This window comes from Sciurus carolinensis, chromosome 16 (assembly GCF_902686445.1).
Source record: "Sciurus carolinensis chromosome 16, mSciCar1.2, whole genome shotgun sequence".
Lineage (NCBI taxonomy): Eukaryota > Metazoa > Chordata > Mammalia > Rodentia > Sciuridae > Sciurus > Sciurus carolinensis.
The window spans coordinates 11,428,997-11,449,610 of NC_062228.1; the positions used below are offsets into that span (position 1 = coordinate 11,428,997).

Sequence of the window (20,614 nt, forward strand, 5' to 3'; positions counted from 1 at the left end):
TTCCCCAGCTCTTTTTTGTATTATATTTAGAGACAGGGTCTCACTGACTTACTTAGGGCCTCCCTAAGTTGCTGAGGCTGACTTTGAACTTGTGATCCTCCTGCCTCAGTCTCCTGAGTTGCTGGGATTACAGGTGTGCACCACCATGCCTGGTTACAGGGTGTTTTTGAGATTGCAGAAGACCTTCATAGAGCCATTTGGAAACTTGTTTGCTTCTCTTTTTAATCTGCCCTACTTAGGTCATATTGTTATATTCACCCAGTGTTCTCCAGATGGAATTCCAAGGTTTGCTCCTAAGAACTTAAAAATGTAAAGAGACCTAGAAACCTCAAATTTCATAGGAAGTCAGAAAGCACAGAGATGCTAACATGAATGAAGATGACAAGTAGACCAGCTATTAGTAGCTGATAAAATATTGTGCATTCTTAGGACAAATCAGAAGGCCTAGAACTTATACGGTAAACAGTAGGCATTGCCCTACAGGCATTTTTAAAAAAAATTCTCAGCCTCTCATCTTTGCTTCAGTTTGTTACTAAAATAACTCTGATGTGAATGACGGGGGAGGTCTTTCTGTTAGCAGAATCGCTGCTGATCTCTAATCAGTGTCCTGTGCTCCCAGTTCCACGCTCAGGTGCTCTCACTGTTAGCAAGAATATTCCTCCTCAGCTTAGTCCCCCATCCTCTCAGTTCTCCAGGGCTCTCCCCTCTTCCTGGCCTTGCTCTGAAATTAGCCCTGCAGACCCAGGGTCACCACACCCATTTTTCTCCTTGCCCACCAACCACACCCTCCCCCAAATTGGTGATGGAGCCTACCGGAGAACTTCTTCCCTTTTGGGAATTAGAATATACTCTAAACATGTTCTCCTTCTCACCTGTCAAAGGGGAAAAGAGTCTCCGCCTGTTTCTCCCTGGCACTGTGATCTCAGTCCTTCCTTATGTACCTTAAGCCTTCTTATAGTTCCTTGGTCAGAGTCGTGTTGACATTAGCCTCCGAATAGCCTGGGTACGACTGAAGATGGATGAAACTGAAGCTGGGTTTAGAAGGCAGTGGTGTTGGGGGAGGCGAGGGAATCCAAAAACTGCTGTGCTTAGGTCCAGAAAGGTTCATCATTCCAATCCCAGTTTTGCAGAATATATACCTTTTAATCCATCAGATGTGTGGGAAGCTTTCATTTTATTCTATATTTTTCCCTTTTAATTTTCTTGGTGTTTTCTTCCCTCCTCCTGGGTGTAACGTTTTCACGCACAGATGTCTCCTCGCTCTGCCCGGCGACGTTGGTCCATACAAGCAATTAACGACTTCCCGGTACTGTGCGCTGTGCAAATGCTCTCCTTAACTAATCCTGTCTCTACCCAAAGGCCCAAGAATAAAATGCCACCTGCCTGGCTTTGAGGAACCTGAAATGACAGGCTAGCTGGTTTTCAGGACCAGAAGTAAATTCTTCACTCGGAGGAGTCAGGCACCAGGGATTGCCTCCTTCTTGAGTCTGGGTGTTTCAAATGGGTAAACACCATTACAGATCATGAATGGAGTCCTTTGCAAATGAAACAATACTGGGTTCTTGGGAGGAACCCTGATTAAATGTCTTTAGCTCCCCTGATTTCACTTGGAGCATTTGTCTAATTCCATGGAGCTTTCAAAAGCCTACCTTTGGCATGCGGGGAGCAGAGGAAGATATAAGAGGCTTCTGCCCTTTAGTCTGTGTTTTTATAGTCTTGGTCTAGTTCTGAGAGGAAAGTGCCCACCTGCTTCATTGGCAGGATACAGAAGTAAGTTTTTTCCTTCAGGAATTTTCTAGAACAAATTTTTTCCCTTAGCCTCAGTATTTACATTAACAGTAAAACCTCTGCTTAGATGTCCCCTCTCCCCTTCTTCCTTTCTGACTCCTCCTATTGGCCATCTCCCCTCTTCTGTCTTCCTCACCCTTCCCTTCATGTTTCAGTAGTGCCAAGGTGACCTCAAGGCAGCCTTGAGGCTCTGTGTAAATTTTGTTTGGTATAAAGAATGTTTAGAGGACAGTCCTGTAGCCTTTTCATAAAAAACCTGTTGGGGAATCAAGAGCTGGATTAGTAGGTACCAGCCTCTGCTGTCAGTAGCTTGCAGGTGGAGCCACCAACATGGCCACCTTTCCTCCAAAAGCCGTTCCCAGCCAACCCAACTGCTGAATTTCCACTGATTTTCCAGAAGTCCTCATTTCTGCTGCTCTTTAAATAGGAACTCATTTTGACTCATGCCCACTCTGCTGATTATTTATTGTTGATGGGGTTGCTGCGAAGCAGTTGGTGGCTTATTCTTGGGCTGTTTTTACATTTAACCCATTTTCTGGCATCGATGTTGCCTCCAATTGTAGCAGTAACACTGTTGATACAGTCGCGAGCTGGCTATTGGTTGTCATTCAGTGCTATTTGCACCAGTGCCTCCTTCCCCCCTACCCTTCTTCCCTGTCCTCTTTGCTGTACTCCATGAACACCTTCCTGGGATGTTCAGAGGGACATCCTGGAACTCATCATGTAATAATTTGTCTGTCTCGCTTTGTCTCTCTTCCCTCAGTCCCTTCTCATGAAACCTGTGGGGAAGGGCATTTTGTGTTGATGGAGCATTGAAAAGACCTAAGAGAAATGCACAGTCCTTTTCTTTCAGAGGTACCAATATTACTGCACAGAGAAATCGCCACACTAAAGCCCATCAGAGTGGGATTGGAGCAATGCAGGAGGGCTAGGAGCTTTTAGACCACAGTGCCTTTCCTCACCCCAGACAGTAACCACAGCTTAGCCTAGTGTGTCTTTCTTATTTGAAACCAAAGAATCCTAGGAAAAATCCTTTTGTTGTTACCTGACAGTTGCCAAGATGAGAGAGCCTCCTAGAATGTCCTGTAAGATGTTAAGCGGAAAAGCTTTCTTAGGGAAATGTGGAGGGAGCAGGAATACTTTTTATTGTTGAAGCTCTGGAGGAAACACCCTGAAAAATGGTCCATCTTCTTGTTAGGGAGCAGCCAGGACCCAAGGCCCCAACTAGCATCTCATTTGAGATATTGCATATTGTCACTTAGGCAAACTTATATTTAAATCTCCAGAATAACTGGCCATTAGACAGTTATTACTGAGTGATCCTCAGTAATCAACCCATTTAAAAAGTAACAACACCCAACCCCAACACTATCTTGTAGCCCTTTAAGGATTTTTGACAAAGTTTTGCAGTCATTCCTTGCTGGATTAAGAAAACTGCTAGTGCTGTCCCATAATTGTTTTTACAGTTGGATTCCTGGCCAATTAGAATTAGAAAGATCCCGTTTTGGGGAACCTCTTCTGTTGTAGGCCCAGAGGCAACTGAGTGAAGTTTCATAAAGCATCTCCTATTTATCCAGTGCAGATTGAAGTTAAATTCCTCAAAGGCTGGTGTCTCAAGAAGTCCCAGAAAATATGAACTGTGATTTCCATAATTCAATAAGAATAATTACAAAAAATTGTCAAAGATCACTGCCTGTATTTTCATCAAGAATTTATTGGTGACTCGCATTAGTTTATTTCTACTGACCTTTGTAACACAAGACTGCAAATTGGGGAATAGTCCTAAGACATTTTTTTGAACTCTCAGTTTTCTTCTATCTGAATGTGCCTAATCTTAACAAAGCGGAAAGGAGATGTGGAGGTACAGGCACTGAAGCCCAGCCTGAGGGAACAGTATCACGATCTGAGTCTGACTTGAAAGCTGTGTGGCTGCAAGAGCTGCAGCAGACCACTCTGACTTAGCTGAATGCAGTCAGTCATGATGCTCAGCAGAAGTGACTGAAGAAGGAGTGATATGGAAGGATGGTGTGGGGCAGACATCACAAGGATCAAATGTTAACCTCCTTACATGAAGAAATGGATTCATTTAAAAGTGAACCAACTATTTCCATATTAACAGGTAGCTTAGCCAGGTCTTAATTTTTTTCCTGGTTAATCAAAAATCATTTATAGTGAAGAGGGAGCAAGTTAACAAGAATGACAGTCCTGTTCAAATCTTGGCTATATGACCGTGACCTGGAATAAGCCCCATATCCTCACTGTTGTCGTGGAGCTTCAATGAGGCGCTCAGCCCAGAGTGATCAGGCCACTAGCAGCAACTAACATGATGGTAATAACAATAGACAAGACTTTAAATCCTAAGCCAAACATTTTACACTTGGACTTGTTTCATTGTCAGTTTCCAAATGAACTAGTCTACTTGCAAATGAGCTACTTTTGGCACATGAGCCCTCATATGATTAATAATGTGCTTTTTTTAGGTTTGCTTTAAAACCCAGAAAATTGTGGTTATTTTCAGTGTGTTCTAAAAACTAGTAGGCCCCATCCTTCTCAAGGCCTCCGTTTATTTAAACTATGTTGTTAAATGAAGTATCCTGAGTTGCTCGATTGCTCAAGTGCTTCTCATTTTCTCTTTATAATAAGGAGCCAGAATGACTTCCTGCAACAGTATTTTAGAAGCCTTCCAACAACCCGGAAGACCAAATTAGATGGATCATATTCCATTCCAGGTGGAATCTTTTTAGCATAAGATTTTTTTCTTAATCTGGTACCCTAAGTCTTATTTGAGATGATCAATTGTGTGGGACCTGTGGGTATGTTGTTCCTGGCTAGTGAAACACCGTGTGTTATTCACTGTCACTGGAGGGTAGAGATACATGAAATTACCCTCCCTACAGCAAGTTGTGCATAGTATTGAATGCACGCAACTATATCCATCTTACGTCAGTTAACACTGCCTGCTCCAGCCCATTCTGACAGGTTGTTCACTCTTCAACATGTCCTTCCTTCACTTGCTTCCAAGTCAGGATGTTTGTGGCTAAAGTGATAGTATTTTTATGAATATGCCCATAATTCTTCTTTTGGAAAGAACCAGGACACTCCACAGAATAGATTAAGCATCCCTTTGTGTTGAAGAATAATGACTTCTTAAGTAGTAAATAGTAACAGTTTCCTAAGCTCAGATGGGTTAAGGTTCTGATCTGATAGTGCAGCAGATCTGCTTACACATTATGGTGAACAATTCACAGATGTTTCAGCTAAACTTCATTTGCCTGCCTGAAACTAAGTCCAGGTATCCTGGATTTAGTATGTTCCAAGACATGTATTAATCATATAGGAAGTTATATGCAGTGGGCATCTTTGGGATTAGACAGGACATCAGTGGTCAGAGTTTCTCGATTTAGACCAAGACTAATTCATGAATAAGTGATTATATAAAAATCACTTGCAAAAAGCGAATTTATGAGTAATCAAACAATGATCTAATTTAGATTCCTGAGTTTATATATTCATATTAATTATATATTCTTAGGTTGCATTTTTTGGTTTGCACCCATATCTTTACATTATATCCTTACTGACCTCATGAAACCGACAACAAAGTCCATCACTAGCCCCAGGTTATCAGCGAGCAAAGAAAGAGTAACAGCATGAGACTAAATCCACAGCAAATAATTAACTTGACCAGGGTTATATTGAACCAGTACATGTGGTAGTAATCGTGGTTTTCTAAATCCAAATTGTCAGACCCTTTTCATTTGCTCCTTTTCCCTCCTTTGTTAATAAATATGTTCCTCCATTCCTTAGTTGAACCATTTTGGTGATCCCTTTTGAACTTCTGAACACGAAGTAGATTATTGCTCCTGTGGCTGGTTGTCATTTTGAAGATACCAGAGGGAACTGCTGCACTCTAATAATTCTGGATTTCCAGGAAATTTCCCATTTCACACATACAGAAATGACTCTGGGGAATTGGGACACTTTCTCCTGATCTCTCATGTCCATTATACAAATCCCCTGACTTAACTATTTTTGACCTCCTAAAATGATCACTTCTAGAATAATTTAAGTTGCTAGAAAAATTCTTAAACTGCCAAGTTTCTCTGTCTTCCTCCATAAATTAAGGTTTGCAGAATCTGCACTGCTATGACTAAATTAAAATATATTTTAAAAATTTTTTTAAAAATTAAAATTTCAACAAACCCTGTTAAACCTGTCTGAGAAGAAGAAACACGAATACACACACACATACATACACACACACACACACACACACACACACACACACACATATACACACACAACTTTGAATAGTTTCAGGCAAGAACTTTAAACCTAGTACTGAACTCAGTCTTAAAATTTGTTCTTTTCCCACATTTTGGGGGCCTTTACTAACTTATTTACCTGCTGTCTTAATTAATTAATTCTGGCTTCCTGGTATCTTATTTTTGAGCACCTGCAGAATGTAGATAGTTCTGCATTTGGTGCCTATTTTCCTGTTAGGACTTTGGATCAAGAGCTCAGTGCCCTTTGTCATCCTTTTATTTCCTACAGATGCTGATTCATGTAATTGTGGGCATGATATAATTTAAAGTTTCTGCAAATTACCAATGACCCAAATATGATGTGCTCTGCAACTCTAGGTTTCCACTCTTCAGAGTCCTCATTAGTTATATCTGTCATCTCCCCCAGAAATCAAGGAGGTGGAAAAGTAAACGTGAAGGATCAGACTCTGGCAATCGACCCATCAAGGCTGCTGGAAAAGTCATTATCCAAGATGTTTCGTGCCTCCTTCCTGTTCACAAATCACTGGGAGAACTGTACATGTAAGTTCAAGAGTTTAAGTATGCTGCACTTATTGCTTAGTCAGGATCAATAAACCTTTTTTTGTAAGTGTTGCAAACTTTTCTTCAAAGCAGTGTTAGTAGAAGTTCAACATATTAGTGCTCTCTTGTTGTATAACAAATTACCACAGACTTAGCAGCTTCAGAGAGCATACCTTGCAGTATCCCTCTGTACACAGCTTCACTGGGCCCTTGCCCAGGGTCTCACCTGGCTGACATCATGACATTGGCCAGATGGTGTTCTCTTCCTAATCCTAGGTCCTGTGCTAAACTCATCAGTTGTTGATAGAATTCAGATCCTTGCAGCTATAGAATGCTTATATGAATTTCATCTTCCTTCAGACCAACAGGAGTGGCTCACGGACCCTCCACCTTCCAAGGCCCCAGCTGATTAAGTAAGGCCCACCCAGGATAGTCTGCCTTTTGACAGACTCAAAGTCAACTGCTTAATGTAATCACAGGAGCAATATTCCATCAGTATTCACTGGTGCCACTCACTTTCATAGGGAGGATGCATATGGCAGCCAGCAGGAATCTTTGAATTACCTCTCACACCCAGTATATAAAACAAATCAAGCAGCTGCCTTGGTTGATGGGGAGTAGGAGGTGAGTGACCAGCTTACTAGTTAGCCTGTGGTTCTCCTGCTTCTTCCTGAACTTGAACACATAACAAGAAGTGTTTATTTTTTAGTATCTACACAAACCAAGACTCTGTGTTAAATCACAGTATTGTACATGTTTAAATCCCTTAAGACTTGGAAACTCGAAATAAAAACTCTTTGGCAAGTTAGCATTTGAGTCTGGCTTCCTCTCCTGACTTCAAAACAGTGAGGAGTTCACCTTCCCTGGGTGAGAACCCATAGCCCCCTTAACATGAACTGTAGTTAATCCTAGTGTCAGATAGCAGGGAGCTTGAGGCTGACACAGAGTGAAAATGTTGGAGTAAATAGCAAAGAGTCCATTGCTAGGCTGTTAAACCAGAAGGAGTTGACTTAGGAAGTTAGACTGAAAGATACTTTTTTATTCTGTTTTAAAAATTTCAGATTGAATGTGAATGATATTCAGGAAACATGTCAGAAGAACGCTACTTCAGCCATGCTCGTTGGAAGAAAGGATCTTGTCCAGGTAGCGTGCCTCTCTGTTGGTGGAGCTCTGATGTCCCTTTATCATCAGGTTGTTTTCACTTGATAGCCGTGGGTTAGCAATATTTGTACCTCTGATTTTGCAGTTTCTTTCCTGTTTTCTTTGCTAGTCTATAGCCAAAAACCCCACCAGAGGTTTTTCTTACTAGTGCTTAGTTGGGAAGATCCTAAAGAATTTATTGATTTTTTTTTTTTTTTTTTTTTTTTTTTTGATACTGGGATTGAATCCAGAGGTGCTCTATCACTGAGCTACATTCCCTAGCCCTTTTTATTTTTTGAGAGAAGGTCTTGGCAAGTTGCCCTTTGAGTTGCCCATTTTGGCCTTGAATTTATGATCCTCCTGCCTCAGTCTCCCCAGTTGCTGGGATTAAGGGTGTTCACCACCCTGGCCAGCCTGACTTTTTTTATTTTAAGTACATTTCTTTCTTCTTCCAGTACCACAATGATCATTGCATACCCTAATTTGGGTGTCTGTCTCTGCCATTTGTGCCCTTAATTTTTTTTTTATTTGCTCTCTTTCTTTGTTTTTTCTTTTTCTTTTTTCTTTTTTGGTATCGGTGATTGAACCTTCACATACTGAGCTACATCTCTAGCCCTTTTTTAAAAAATTTTATTTTGAGATAAGGTATTGCTAAGTTGCACAGACTAGACTCAAACTTGTGATCCTCCTGCCTTAGCTTCCCAAGTGGCTGAGTGGTAGAGCACTCGCCTAGCATTGATTAGGCCTTGGGTTCAAACCCCAGCACTTGGGCGGAAGAATGCTTCCTTCATTAAAGTTTGCCAAAGCGTTACTTTAGAAACAGATGTTCAGTTTTAAAATATGATTTAATCTTAAAAAATTTAAATTTCCTTTATCACTGTAGGAACACATCAGTATATTAAAGCAGGGTGCTCATTACATATATATATATATATATATAATTTTGTTTGTTTGTTTGTTTTTGCCTGGGAATAGGTGGATGTTGGAGATCGAACCCAGGGGCACTTTAACAGTAAACTATATCTCCAGTTCTTTTTATTTTTTATTTTGACACAGGGTCTCACTAAGTTGCTAACTAACTTGTAATCCTCCTGCCTCAGACTCCTGAGTCACTGGGATTATGAGTATGTGCCAAGACGCCTATTTCTATAAGGCCCCAGACTCCTAGATTTTGTGTACACCAAGAAGACAGCATGAGGAATTTATTTACAGAAGAAATTTATTTATTCATAGAAGAAGCAATGTGGAATTTATTGTGGGAGGCCTAGTTCACTTCCTTCTAGCAGAAGAACTCCAGGCAAGTTATCTCAGACTCAGGCTTGCAGGATGTTTGTAAAATGAGAGCCTAAGAATGATTTCCTCATGTGGTTGGTGAGAAGATTTGTGAATGCAGTAGTACTAAGGTAGACCCCAAGTTCATGTTCTGAAAAAACATCCTCTGAGAAAAAAATTACTTCTTAAAGAGTTTTTTTTTTTTTTTTTTTAAGTGTTCAATACATTGCAGGCAGAATTGACCTGTCAGGGCAGGCAGTCCATGTACAGGGGGAGGACCATGTCCTCAGGCAGACCTGGGGTTCCCACATCGCTGTGTGCTCCGAGGTCAGACACCAGATATCACCACACCTCAAGTTCCTCGACTGTAAGATGGAGTGCCTCAGAAGCCACTCTGAGAACCAAATGATAGAATAACTGTAAAGTCTCATGACCGTATGTAGCAGATGGAAAAGGTCCACTGTGTGGTACCATCACTGCTGCTGTCTTATAATTATCATTGTCATCATTTGTGACATGGTATGATTTAAAGGGACTGAGAAATGACATCAGCGAGAATACTTGAATGATTTTTGTTGTTCCTTATGCCCATGTTGAAAATGATGTGTTTACTGTTTTATACAAACAGAAGAAATGAATGCAAGTGCCATTCTTTCTGTTGAAGAAATGATAAATGATAAATGATTATACTTTCTGTTGAAGTGAGGAAATAAAAGGGTAGAAAACCTGTCCCACCCTGGAAAGTCAGCCATTCTGTTGGGCCCTTAATACCAGAGATACATGTAAACTTCAAGTTTCATCTCTTCCACACACTTGTTGTAGTTTTAAGTATGTTGGTGCCACGTAATATTGATTTTGTATGTTTGATGTTTCTGTTTTTCAGCATTTTTATTTGCTTATTGTTTCTTCTTAGATTATAAACTCCTTGATTCAGAGTTAATATCTTCTCCCTTTCAAGCTTATCTCAGTCTAGAATAATGCTTTCTAGTAGTGGGCTGCAGTCATGTATCCCTACTGCAAAAGATTCTCTAAAAGTAGTGTTCACTATTCAAAAGTATCAAGGGGATGGGGGCTTGCTTATAACATGGTCTATTTAGTACATTTCTTGGATTTAATAGATACTGAGTGGACATTAGTTTTTGCTGATGATTCCAAGCCCCATGAGATTTCAGGATTGAAGGTATTCCTTAGATTTGGTGTCAACAAAAAGATGCGAGGTCTATTTAGTCTCACCCTGTTCTTCTTTAGCTTCAGAGGGTATATTAAAACTTTCATAATGAAAAGCAACAAACATTTTCATTATTTGGGTTACAGACAGATCTTAAACATGATACAGAATGCTCTCAAACAGCGGAAAGTCATGAGTTAGTGGTTAAATAGACAACTCCTTGAAATTATTGTAGTCTTTTCTACGAAATTCGCTTTTTTTTTTTTTCAGGGATCAAACCCAGGGCCTTGCACATTCTAGGCAAGCACTCTCCCACTGAACTACATTCTCAGCCCTTTAATGATGTTTTAAGGCTAGTGTTTCTCAAACTTTATAGTGCATACAGGTCCCCTGAGGATCTTATAAAATGCAAATTCTGAATTGGTCAGTCTAAATGGGAGCTTCTGCATTTGAGCAAGTTCCCAGCTTTCGCTGCTCTCGACAGCAGAGTTTTAGGCTGTAGATGGAGAGTAGGTGGGCTTCCTTCACGTTCTGTTCCTGTTCTCACCAGTCTGAGTGTCTCTCTTTCATCTATCCAGGTGTGGTCGCTGGCTACAGTAGCTACAGATCTTTGCCTTGGTCCGAAGTCTGACCCAGATTTGGAAACACCCTGGGCTCGGCATCCATTTGGGCGACAGCTGCTGGAGTCCCTGTAGGTTTTGAGAGATAAAAGTTAGAAAAACGAATGATGTCAATTTTTGGTCTGTAAACACATTAAATGTTATTGCCTCAGGGAAAGTTGCAGAGCCTAAGGAATGAGAGGAAGAAATAGGATCTTTTGTTTTAGTGCTGAAATCACCTCTGTGCAGAATGAATTTTTTACAGCAAAAGGAACTGTACAGTACTTGTCATTTATAACAAGGATTAGAGACCCCTGAAGGTACATATGTGCTTCAGAGATTTGTGTTTTAGTCTGTGAATCACATCAGTGCAAACACAGCTCTGGAGATGAGTTTCTTCAGTGGGTTTTGGCCCCAGGGAAGAGATTAGAGAATTGTGTGTTGGTGTTTATTCTCCCAATACCAGGGCGCTTTTACACTGATGGGCAACACATAAAAACATTGAATTTGTGTTCGATTTATTGCACTGATATATGGCAAGCTAGAATTATAATATATAAAATAATTTACCACCAAGTAAAGCAACCTGAATGTCCATAGCATGAGGCTCAGGCCTGGGAAAGGGTACTCCTTTATTTACCTGTTGAGGCGAGACCTGGGTCACCTGCTCGGGTACTCCCACTGCCTTATCATCGACACAGGGATTGTAACATTTGTTCTACTTACTTGAGGTAAGGCTTCAGGAAGACAGCAAGTGTAAAAACAATTAAAACTGTTCAACACTTAGTGCTAGGAAGGTGTATTATTCCATTACAAAGGCAAAATCCCTCTGATCCCTGGCTCACGTTCTAGGGTAGGGTGGTGCCAAAAGACAAAGGGAACAGGAATACCTAAAAGGTTAAAATGTTTATTCTTGTCATTCTTATTTAATAGCTCATAGTCACAGTTCCATCTCCAGAGTCAGTGGCCTTTCCACTGAACCAAGGCAGTGGGGTGTTCTCTGGGCTCCTTCTGTAGCTTCAGGCTGTATGAATGAGGAATAATGGGAACTGCCCCCAAAGCAGTGAGAGTCTTCCTTTGAGTTGGGGAGGCACAGACTCCTCACTCAGGCGTGAGGTGAGCCACACTGTTTTGGGGCTCTTGCCTCACTGCTGGTCGGGAGCTCTCAGGGTGGGGTTCTAGGCTATTCGTAATACTTTGGTACTTTTTATTTCAACTCAAGTGTAGCCAGATTCAAAGCAGGTTGGAGCCTAGATTTGCAGAAGGCCCTAGTTCCTGGCAGGGTTTGAGGCAGCATGGAGAACCTTCCACCTCCCTGTGGCAGAGACTGCAAGACGTCCTTCCTCTGTCCCCTGCTTGACTTGTTTTCCTTCCTGGCACCTGCTTTTCCAGGCTGGCTCATTATTGCCGACTCCGGGACGTGCAGACCTTGGCAATGCTCTGCAGTGTGTTTGAAGCCCAGTCACGGCCTCAGGGCATCCCGAACCCCTTCGGACCTTTTCCTAACAGGTCTTCTAATCTCATGGTGTCCCACAGCCGATATGTAAGTTGTGGTTCTCGGGCTCATGTTTGATTTTTCCTTGACGTGAACTTTGGTGTGGATCAGTGTTCTGATGGCAGTGTGTTCCTCCTCCCATCTGTAGCCCAGCTTCACCTCCTCGGGTTCCTGCTCCAGCATGTCAGACCCAGGGCTCAGCACCGGTGGCTGGAACATAGGTTGGTGTGGAGTGACACAGGCCGCGCTGGGTTCTCAGTACTCTCGAAGATGTCGTTCACATGACTCTTCAGTTAGTGCGTCTTGCTCCCCATGTTTTTGTTTGTTTCTCATTTTTCTCTCACTTTGGTGTGGGAGGGATGCTGTTCCAGCAAGGCCTGGCCTTCATGTGGAAAGGCCAGTTTCAGAGGGTCTTGTGTTCCATCTTGTAGCCTTGGGAAAGGACCCTGGGACTGCTGCTCTCCCCCAAACCCCGCTCTTCTCCTTTCTCCTTAACATGGCCCTTTCCAGGATCATCTGCCCCTTCCCATCACCCACCTCTTCCTGAAACAACTTTCAGTGTAGAGAAATAAAGCTGGGCCGACTCCAGCTGGCTGTGAGGGTCTGTTTCATGAGTAGGTGTCTCTGTTTTCCAGGATTTTTTTAAAATTTCTCTTAAAAATAATCTTTATTTTCTTAATTATGAAAGTAATGGATGAGCCAGGCGGGGTGGCACGTTCCTGTAGTCCCAGTTACTCGGGAAGCTCAAGGCCAGAGGATCGGTTGATCTCAGGTCAGCCTGGGCAAGGTAGCAAGACCCAGTCTTTTAAAAAGTGAATAAAAGTAATACATGTCCAGGGAAGAAAAGCAGACAAAAAATAGTGGACAAAAAAATTGTGTAATTATTGATCTCCCTTACCTAGGAATAACATCCGTTTACATTCCAGAATATTTTCTTCCAGTATGTATACACGTGGGTGGTTATTCTATATATGCTAGATTGTGTTCGACTTTTAACTTCATGTCATTTAACAAATCTTTATAAATAATCAATACATTACATTCTATATCAATATGTTATAATTTGTAGTAAAAACTTGGACAAAGAGGCAGTTCTGTTTCTCAGAATATTCAGCTTAGCTTGTTTTTCTTCCAGGGACTCAGTCGACACACTGTAGTCTGAGAGTTTCAGGTGTTCTAGGGCCTTCTCTGATTGCGTCTTCCCTTCCCATCTGCTCTTCTTCAGCGGGAAGAGAGGCAGAGCACATATCTTCACCTTGGGGAGAGTCTTCGCCGGAAGAACTCCGCTTCGGCAGTCTGACCTACAGTGATCCTCGCGAGCGGGAACGGGACCAACATGATAAAAATAAAAGGTAACAGCCTTCCCAGGCAGGAACTGCAGTTCCAGAACTTGGTTCTCCCAAATCAGGACTGTTGCTTTAAGAACAATATATAAAGTACCATTTGGCGTGAGCTTGTGTTTTCGGGAACTGACAGGAAATCTCTTGAATTTTATCCAGGCTTCTGGACCCTGCCAACACCCAGCAGTTCGATGACTTTAAGAAATGCTATGGAGAAATCCTCTACCGTTGGGGTCTGAGAGAGAAGCGAGCGGAAGTGCTGAAGTTTGTGTCCTGTCCTCCTGATCCCCACAAAGGGATCGGTGAGTGTGAATTCCTTTCCTTCCCTGTCACGATTTCAAGGGTCCTGTCATTTACTTTGTCCACAACCTCAGACTTAGAATGAAGTCTTTGCTTCTCATTTATAAGCAGAAATTTCGGAAGCATTTTGAGTCTTATCTAAGCTTCCGAAGGCCCTTGCATTTGATATCAAGATTAATTTTCTGTGGTAACAGAAGCAGTCTTAGCTCCAGTCCTGAGGCTTGATTGGCAGTGGGGGTGCTTGTCACTTGTTTGACTGATGCTCATTGAGCCCCCGGAAGGCACAGCGCTCAGTGCTCACACATTGTTTCTCCTCATGGAACTCGCAGCTGGTGGGAGAGAAAAATTAAATAATCACACATTGTGACAAATAGTAATTAGCAGACACAGATGATGTTGGGGCAGGGAAGGAAGGAAAGAGAATCCTAGGAGACCGGTCAAGGCGAGTTGGAAGGGCTTCTCCAAGGAGCCAGGCCTGAAGGCTGAGAAGGGGTCCCCTAGGAAGAGAGTGGGTGCCGCGTGCAGAACAGTGGCCCAGGGAGGCCAGCGTGGCCAAAACCAACAAGTGAGAAGAGTGGTACAGAATTGGAGTGGGTTCAGGGGAGTGACTTTTAATATTCTGTAGCATCGTAGGGTAACTGCTGAATATTTTAAAATCGCTAAGAGAGGCTCCTAAAGGTTTCTGACACAGAAATGAGGTAAGTCTGAGGCAATGGAGATGCCAGTTCCCCAGATGTGATCATTACCCATTGTGTGTGTACACATATTGAAATGCCACGCTCTACATACAGTATCTTATGTGTCAATTAAAAAATATTAATAAAAAATTTAAATAAATGGAAAGGGTTTTAAAAATTCAGACTGTGGAATTATTAGGGCCTTAGCCAGCAGGGACTCGTACATGTGGTAAAGGATTTGGGCTGTATTCTGAGTGGTGAGCTTTGGAGGACATTAAGAAGTAAGCGACATGCCCTGTTTATATTTTAAGAGGATCACCTTGGCTGCTAGAGAAGGACTGGAGGAGGGCCGAGTAGGAGCAGGAAGACATTTGGCCTCTGGTATAATCCAAGAGCTCCGTGGCCTAGTCTGAGGGGTGGTGTCAGTGGAGAGAGAGGGAGGGATTAAAATTATATTTTAGAGGTAGGCTCAACATGACTGGCTAATAATTTGGTTGTGGGATTGAGAACCAGAGACAAGATCAGATGACTCCTAAATTTCCAACTTGAGCAGCTAGGTACATGACAGTATTTTCTAAGATGGAAAAGACGGGAAGAAAATCGTGAATTTAGTTTGGGATAGTCAGAGATGTGTGTGAGATTTGGGGCTGGAGGAGTCTGGTGGGAGGTTAGATGTGAGTCTGGTGCTGAGGAGAGATTAGGGTAGAGATAGGAATTTGGGGATCTTCAGCATGTGGACCGTATTTGAGCTGTGAGAATGGGTGTGTTTACCTGGGAACTGGGTGGGGGTGGAAAGGAAGGGTGTGGGGAGCGCAGATAAGAGCCTGCCCACCCCGGGAGCTGGGCGCTGGGGGAAGAACCAGAGATGGAGACAGAATGAGACATCAATGAGCTTTGAGGAGAAGATGGGCAGTGATGTGAAAGAACCTAAACTGAAGAGAACTCTCCTGAAGAGAGTGACTGAACATAAATTTGATTTCCCCTCTCTCCAGATCCCACCATAGTGTCTTTAAACAGCTTTTCTGAGAAGATATAACTGTGCAAGGAGAAGTAATATTAGCAATGAAATTTGGGATCTGGGAATCAGTTGGGTGAGTTAGTGGTAGCTGCCTGCCAGATACATAGCATAATGGCCAGAGAAAGACAAGGGATACAGAGGAGATCCTGGAAACTCCTAGGAAGAAAAAACAGCAGGTCACATACAAAGCATAAGGAATATAAATGACATCATACCTCAGGAGCAGTTCTGAAAATGAGATGACAATGCAGCAGTGCCTCCAGAATTATCAAGAAAATGATTTCTTACTAGTTGTCAATCATGCGTGAAAGTCAGCCTCAGACTATCTAGGGAGGACTGGATTCATTTCCATAAATAAGGAAGTTGGAATGCTGGTGGAGGGCACTCACCATTACAGACCTGGACATAAACCAGTCCAGACTGAGCTTCACAAGCCCTGGCTCCAGCAAGAGAAAATTGAAGAAGTTATCTACTATTCTCATTATTCAGTGTATTTATAGAAGATTCAGATATTTGAAGGAGAGTTCAGAGATGAATTATTAATAAGTACATAGCAAACTAAACAAATGAAAAAATGAGACAGTCACTAACTCAGGGAAAAACTAAGTGTTCAAGAAAGGAAAAGTGGCATAGTACATGACTTGAATGATATTTACATAGAATGATGTACAAGTGAAATGTGACCCAGCCAGAAGAGAACTGCGTGGGGGAGCCACGGGCAAGTGGTGTTCAGGTGTGGTTGGGAGACTGGGGAGTGAGTTTTTCCACGGTGGACAGCCAGTGGGCAGTGCCTACATGTGCTGTTTAAGAAATAGTCTTGCAAACATGTTGTTTAGAGATAAAGGAGGTAAAAAGAAAAGAAACAGTCAAATGAGTTCAAGGGGTTTCCTCTAGGGAGTGATGGGGTGTGGGTCGCAGGAACTGCTGGGTTTTGTAATAAGATGCGTAGAACCATTTGACTCTTTAAATTATGCAAATAGTTTCAATTAAAAAATAGCAGTAGGGGAGATAGCTCAGTTGGTAGAGTGCTTGCCTTGCAAGCCCAAAGCCCTGGGTTCGATCCCCAGCACCGCAAAAAAAAAAAGAAACCAGACCAAAAAAAAAAAAAAAAAAAAAGCAGTAATAGATTTAGACATAAATAATAAGAATTATTTGAATATGATATATTTTAGTATATGTACTTGAAGAAATGCAGACATGAAATGCTATTTGAGCAATACATTTTTTCATAGTATCTAACAGCAGGAAAGTATTCTAGAAAGAGATTAATGACAAGTTGCCTAGAGCAACTTGTCTTTTGAAATTAGTTTTTAGGAAAACATGAATCACAGAGATATGGAATTGAGGTGTCAGTCCATCAGTCAGCTAAACCCTTATTGACTTGTACAATTCTGTGGGACATACAGAGGAATAGGTGTTCAGTGAGTGGGGGCAAGAAGTACATAATCCAATCAGAGTCTGAAACACAAACCCCTGAACACCTAAATGATGGTCAAGAATTGCTAATATATCCTAGTCCCAGTACAAACAGTATCACAAGATTCTTTTAAAAGCAGTGGAAGAATTGTGGGAGAACACAGACCAAAACACTCAAAGGACTGGGGATACAGCTCAGTTGGTAGAGTGCTTGCCTCACGCGCAAAACAAAACAAAACAAACAAACAAAAAAAAAAAACAAGAAGTGCTTTTATCTGCAAAGTTCTACAACTTTAGAGGAATTGACTATCCAGGTATAGGACAGAAGGTTTTGAAAGAAAATTACCAGCAGACCCGCAAAGCCACAGGCATTGTCTTTATGGAGACAGCAGCAGTTTCCTCTCAGCTTCTCTCATCTACAAAGGTCATCCCAGATCTGCAGACCTCAGCGTAGCACATTCGAGGGATGATGAACTCATTTCCATTTGGGAGGTTAGATATTTATGAACGGGCTCCAGGCCTCCTCTATTTGGGATTTGGGGAAGCTAATGCTAGATGGGGTATTCTTTATGATTTTTGTTTTCTTGTTTTTTCCCCATGTAGTGTGCAGTGCCTGGTCATAACAGTGGCAGAGCAAAGTGAGTGCTTTGCCTGCATGGCCTCCCCTGGGGATGATTCCTTCCTGCTTCAATTTGTTAATTCAGTGTCTTATATATTTGCCTGGTTCTACTTACATTTGTGTGTAGGTGATTGGGTGAATGTACAAAACTCTCCTTGTTGTGAGGTTAACACACGGAGCCATTCAGTTAGGCCTTGAGTTAGCTTCTGCCTGGAGGTTTCTTAAAGCCCTGGGATCCTAATATGATAGTTCTATGCACCAGAGGTATTTTTATTGTCCTTCATAGTTTGTTAGGAACCAAGAATGATGCATTTCACCTCTCTCCCATTTCAGCTGCAGAACTTATGCTACAGTAGTAACCAGCCTCCTACCTGTGGTCCCCATGTTTGTCAGTGTTCCCGGCCTGGCAGGACATGACATCTCTACTTTGCATCAGGCCAAAGAGTAGTTTTCTGGGAATATTTGTAGACTCGATGTCCACATATGAAGCATGTTCCTCCTCTTGTAATGGTTTATCCGTAGCCAATTAAAACTTGAATTTAAGTGTGACATTTGAGGTGTGACCTTGTCTATAAATGTGATTTATCCATGTATAAGAAAGGCAAGTTTTTATTGAATTTATATATTTTTTTTTCATGAAAAGGTAGTTTGTGTCACAGCCATTGTTTTGAGAAGTTTTGTAGAGTTTTATTTACTCCTTGGTAAATAATTCTATAATAAAAATTGTCCCCATTGTCAGAGGTTAGGAAAGGATGTGCTGACCTTGGGAGACTCGCAGAGGTAGTGGTGGGAAGAGGAAGGGTCTCCACTCGGAGGCTTCTGTTTTCTTAGGGAAGTGAGAGAGCCATTTCTTTTTTCAGAACCAAACTCATGATGCCTCTTGTTTTGCCATCTTCACCCATTTCCAGAGTTTGGTGTGTACTGCAGCCATTGCCGAAGCGAGGTCCGGGGCACACAGTGTGCCATCTGTAAAGGCTTCACGTTCCAGTGTGCCATCTGCCACGTGGCTGTGCGGGGATCGTCCAATTTCTGCCTGACCTGTGGCCACGGCGGCCACACTAGCCACATGATGGAGTGGTTTCGAACCCAAGAGGTGTGTCCCACTGGGTGTGGGTGTCACTGCCTGCTTGAAAGCACTTTCTGAACCTGCCTGTGGTGGAGTTGTGCTCTGAGGACCCCATAAGTGCTGGAAAAAGCCTGCCAGGAGGGAAGCTGCAGAACCCAGGCTTGTCCCCAGTGAGGTGGGAGGATGTTGCCCTTACAGACTGCTGCAGCCGCCACTGCTCGCCGGCCTTCTCCTTCTCTATGGCTGCCCTGGCATGGACATCGCTGGGGCAGGGCGGGCAGGCAGGTGCACAGAGCTGAGCTACTGCAGGGAAGTTCCCTGGGGAAGAGCACCTGCCTCTGGAGTCTTAGCCTGAACCACGAGCGGACGCTCTGACCAAGTGAGCTGTGAAAGAGTCTCGAAGCCAAAGAACGGTGGACACTAATTTAATTGACAAGTGGGCCTGTGACATCTGTGACTTTAGAAATTGATACATTTAAAAGAACAGATGGATAGCAGCCTTCTGTAGAATACTGAAATTGTAAATATATGCTGTACTTAAGGATTTTAAAGATGTATTTGTTTTCATTTCTTCTCCAACTGCTTTCCCTTGACTAATACAACCCTAGTAATTATTTGAAAGGAAAAAAAAAAAAAAGGAAGTTGGAAGATCTCTGAGTCATTTTTGCCCTACTTTAAAATGTTTTTAATTTTCTATTTGTGCATATGATTATACAGAAGAGTGGGTTTCATTGTGGCCTGCACATCACATAATTTGATCAATTTCAATCCCCAGCACTTCCCTTGCCTTCCTCTCCTCCCTCCCCTTCCTCTCCCTTGCTAATCTCCCTTCCATTTTCACGAGATCCCTTTTTTTCCTTTTTTCTTTCTGGCTTCCACATATGAGAGAAAACATATCACACTTGACTTTCTGCATCTACCTTATTTAACACAATGTACTCCAGTTCCTTTTTTTCTGCGAATGACATAATTGCATTCTTCTTTTTGGCTGAATTAAACTCCACTGTGTATATATACCACATTTTACTTATCCATTCATCTATTGATGGACACCTAAGCTGGTTCCATGTCTTGGCTGTTGTAACTGTGCTACTGTGAATATGGGTTTACCTTAGTTCTAACTAGAGTTAGCTATTTTGGATGTGACTAAAGTCAGTTCTCCCACTTTTATTTTTATTTTAATTTTTTAATGGTTTGTTATTGGGGGTTGAACCTAGAGGTGCTTTGCCCCTGAACCACATCCCCACCCCTTTTTCTTTTTCATTTTGAGACAGAGTCTCACTAATTGACTTAGGGCCTTGCTAAGTTGTTGAGGCAGGCCTTGAACTTGTGATCCTCCTGCCTCAGCCTCCCAAGTTGCTGGGATAAAGAGGCATGTGCCACCATGCCTGCCAGTCCTCTAGGTTTATTTGTTTTTATGTTTTTTTTTAAGTTGTCAATGGACCTTTATTTAATTTATTTATTTATATGCGGTGCTGAGGATTGAACTCAGGGCCTCACACATGCCGGGCAAGTGCTGTACCTCTGAGCCACAACCCCAGCCCAGTCCTCCAGTTTTTAAAGGAAATGTTGATTTACTTGGTTCATCTGACAGGACAAAATGGAATTTTAAATTTAAGGTTCTTCACAGCTCTGAGAGTATTAAAATTATTTCCTCTAGCAAAAGGAAGATGAAATTGCATCCCCCGCATCGATCCTGAAGTTCCCTCTGCCTCTGTACAAGCCTCTGGCACCTAGTGAATGCCTCATTATTATTTGACCTCCCTTCAAACTTTGCCCCAAATTATCTGTGTTCCAAGTGGTTACAACTCATATGTCCACCATTTCTTCAGAATGATTCTCAGCTCTTCACATTTTGTATGTGCCAGGGTAGAGAAATTTTGTTTTTTG

At 42.2% G+C, this 20,614-nt stretch overlaps 1 protein-coding gene across 12 annotated transcripts in view; it reads left to right on the forward strand.

Moving 5' to 3' along the window:
* Wdr59 (WD repeat domain 59) overlaps positions 1-19,346 on the forward strand; it is a 72,582-nt gene extending 53,236 nt beyond the window's left edge. For 4 of the 12 annotated variants that reach the window (XM_047529037.1, XM_047529041.1, XM_047529043.1 and 1 more), the window contains 9 exons: positions 1,250-1,306; positions 6,481-6,614; positions 7,676-7,757; positions 10,773-10,885; positions 12,186-12,336; positions 12,437-12,509; positions 13,424-13,640; positions 13,788-13,930; positions 18,567-19,346. In XM_047529037.1, coding sequence (XP_047384993.1) covers positions 1,250-1,306; positions 6,481-6,614; positions 7,676-7,757; positions 10,773-10,885; positions 12,186-12,336; positions 12,437-12,509; positions 13,424-13,640; positions 13,788-13,930; positions 18,567-18,802 — 1,206 coding nt within the window. In that variant the 3' untranslated portion in view covers positions 18,803-19,346. Of the gene's footprint in view, positions 1-1,249; positions 1,307-6,480; positions 6,615-7,675; positions 7,758-8,810; positions 9,047-10,772; positions 10,886-12,185; positions 12,337-12,436; positions 12,581-13,423; positions 13,641-13,787; positions 13,931-18,566 lie in introns of those variants that run through there. The other 8 variants (XM_047529039.1, XR_007105457.1, XM_047529038.1 and 5 more) reach the window with 8 other exon arrangements.
* Positions 19,347-20,614: the final 1,268 nt, after the last annotated feature.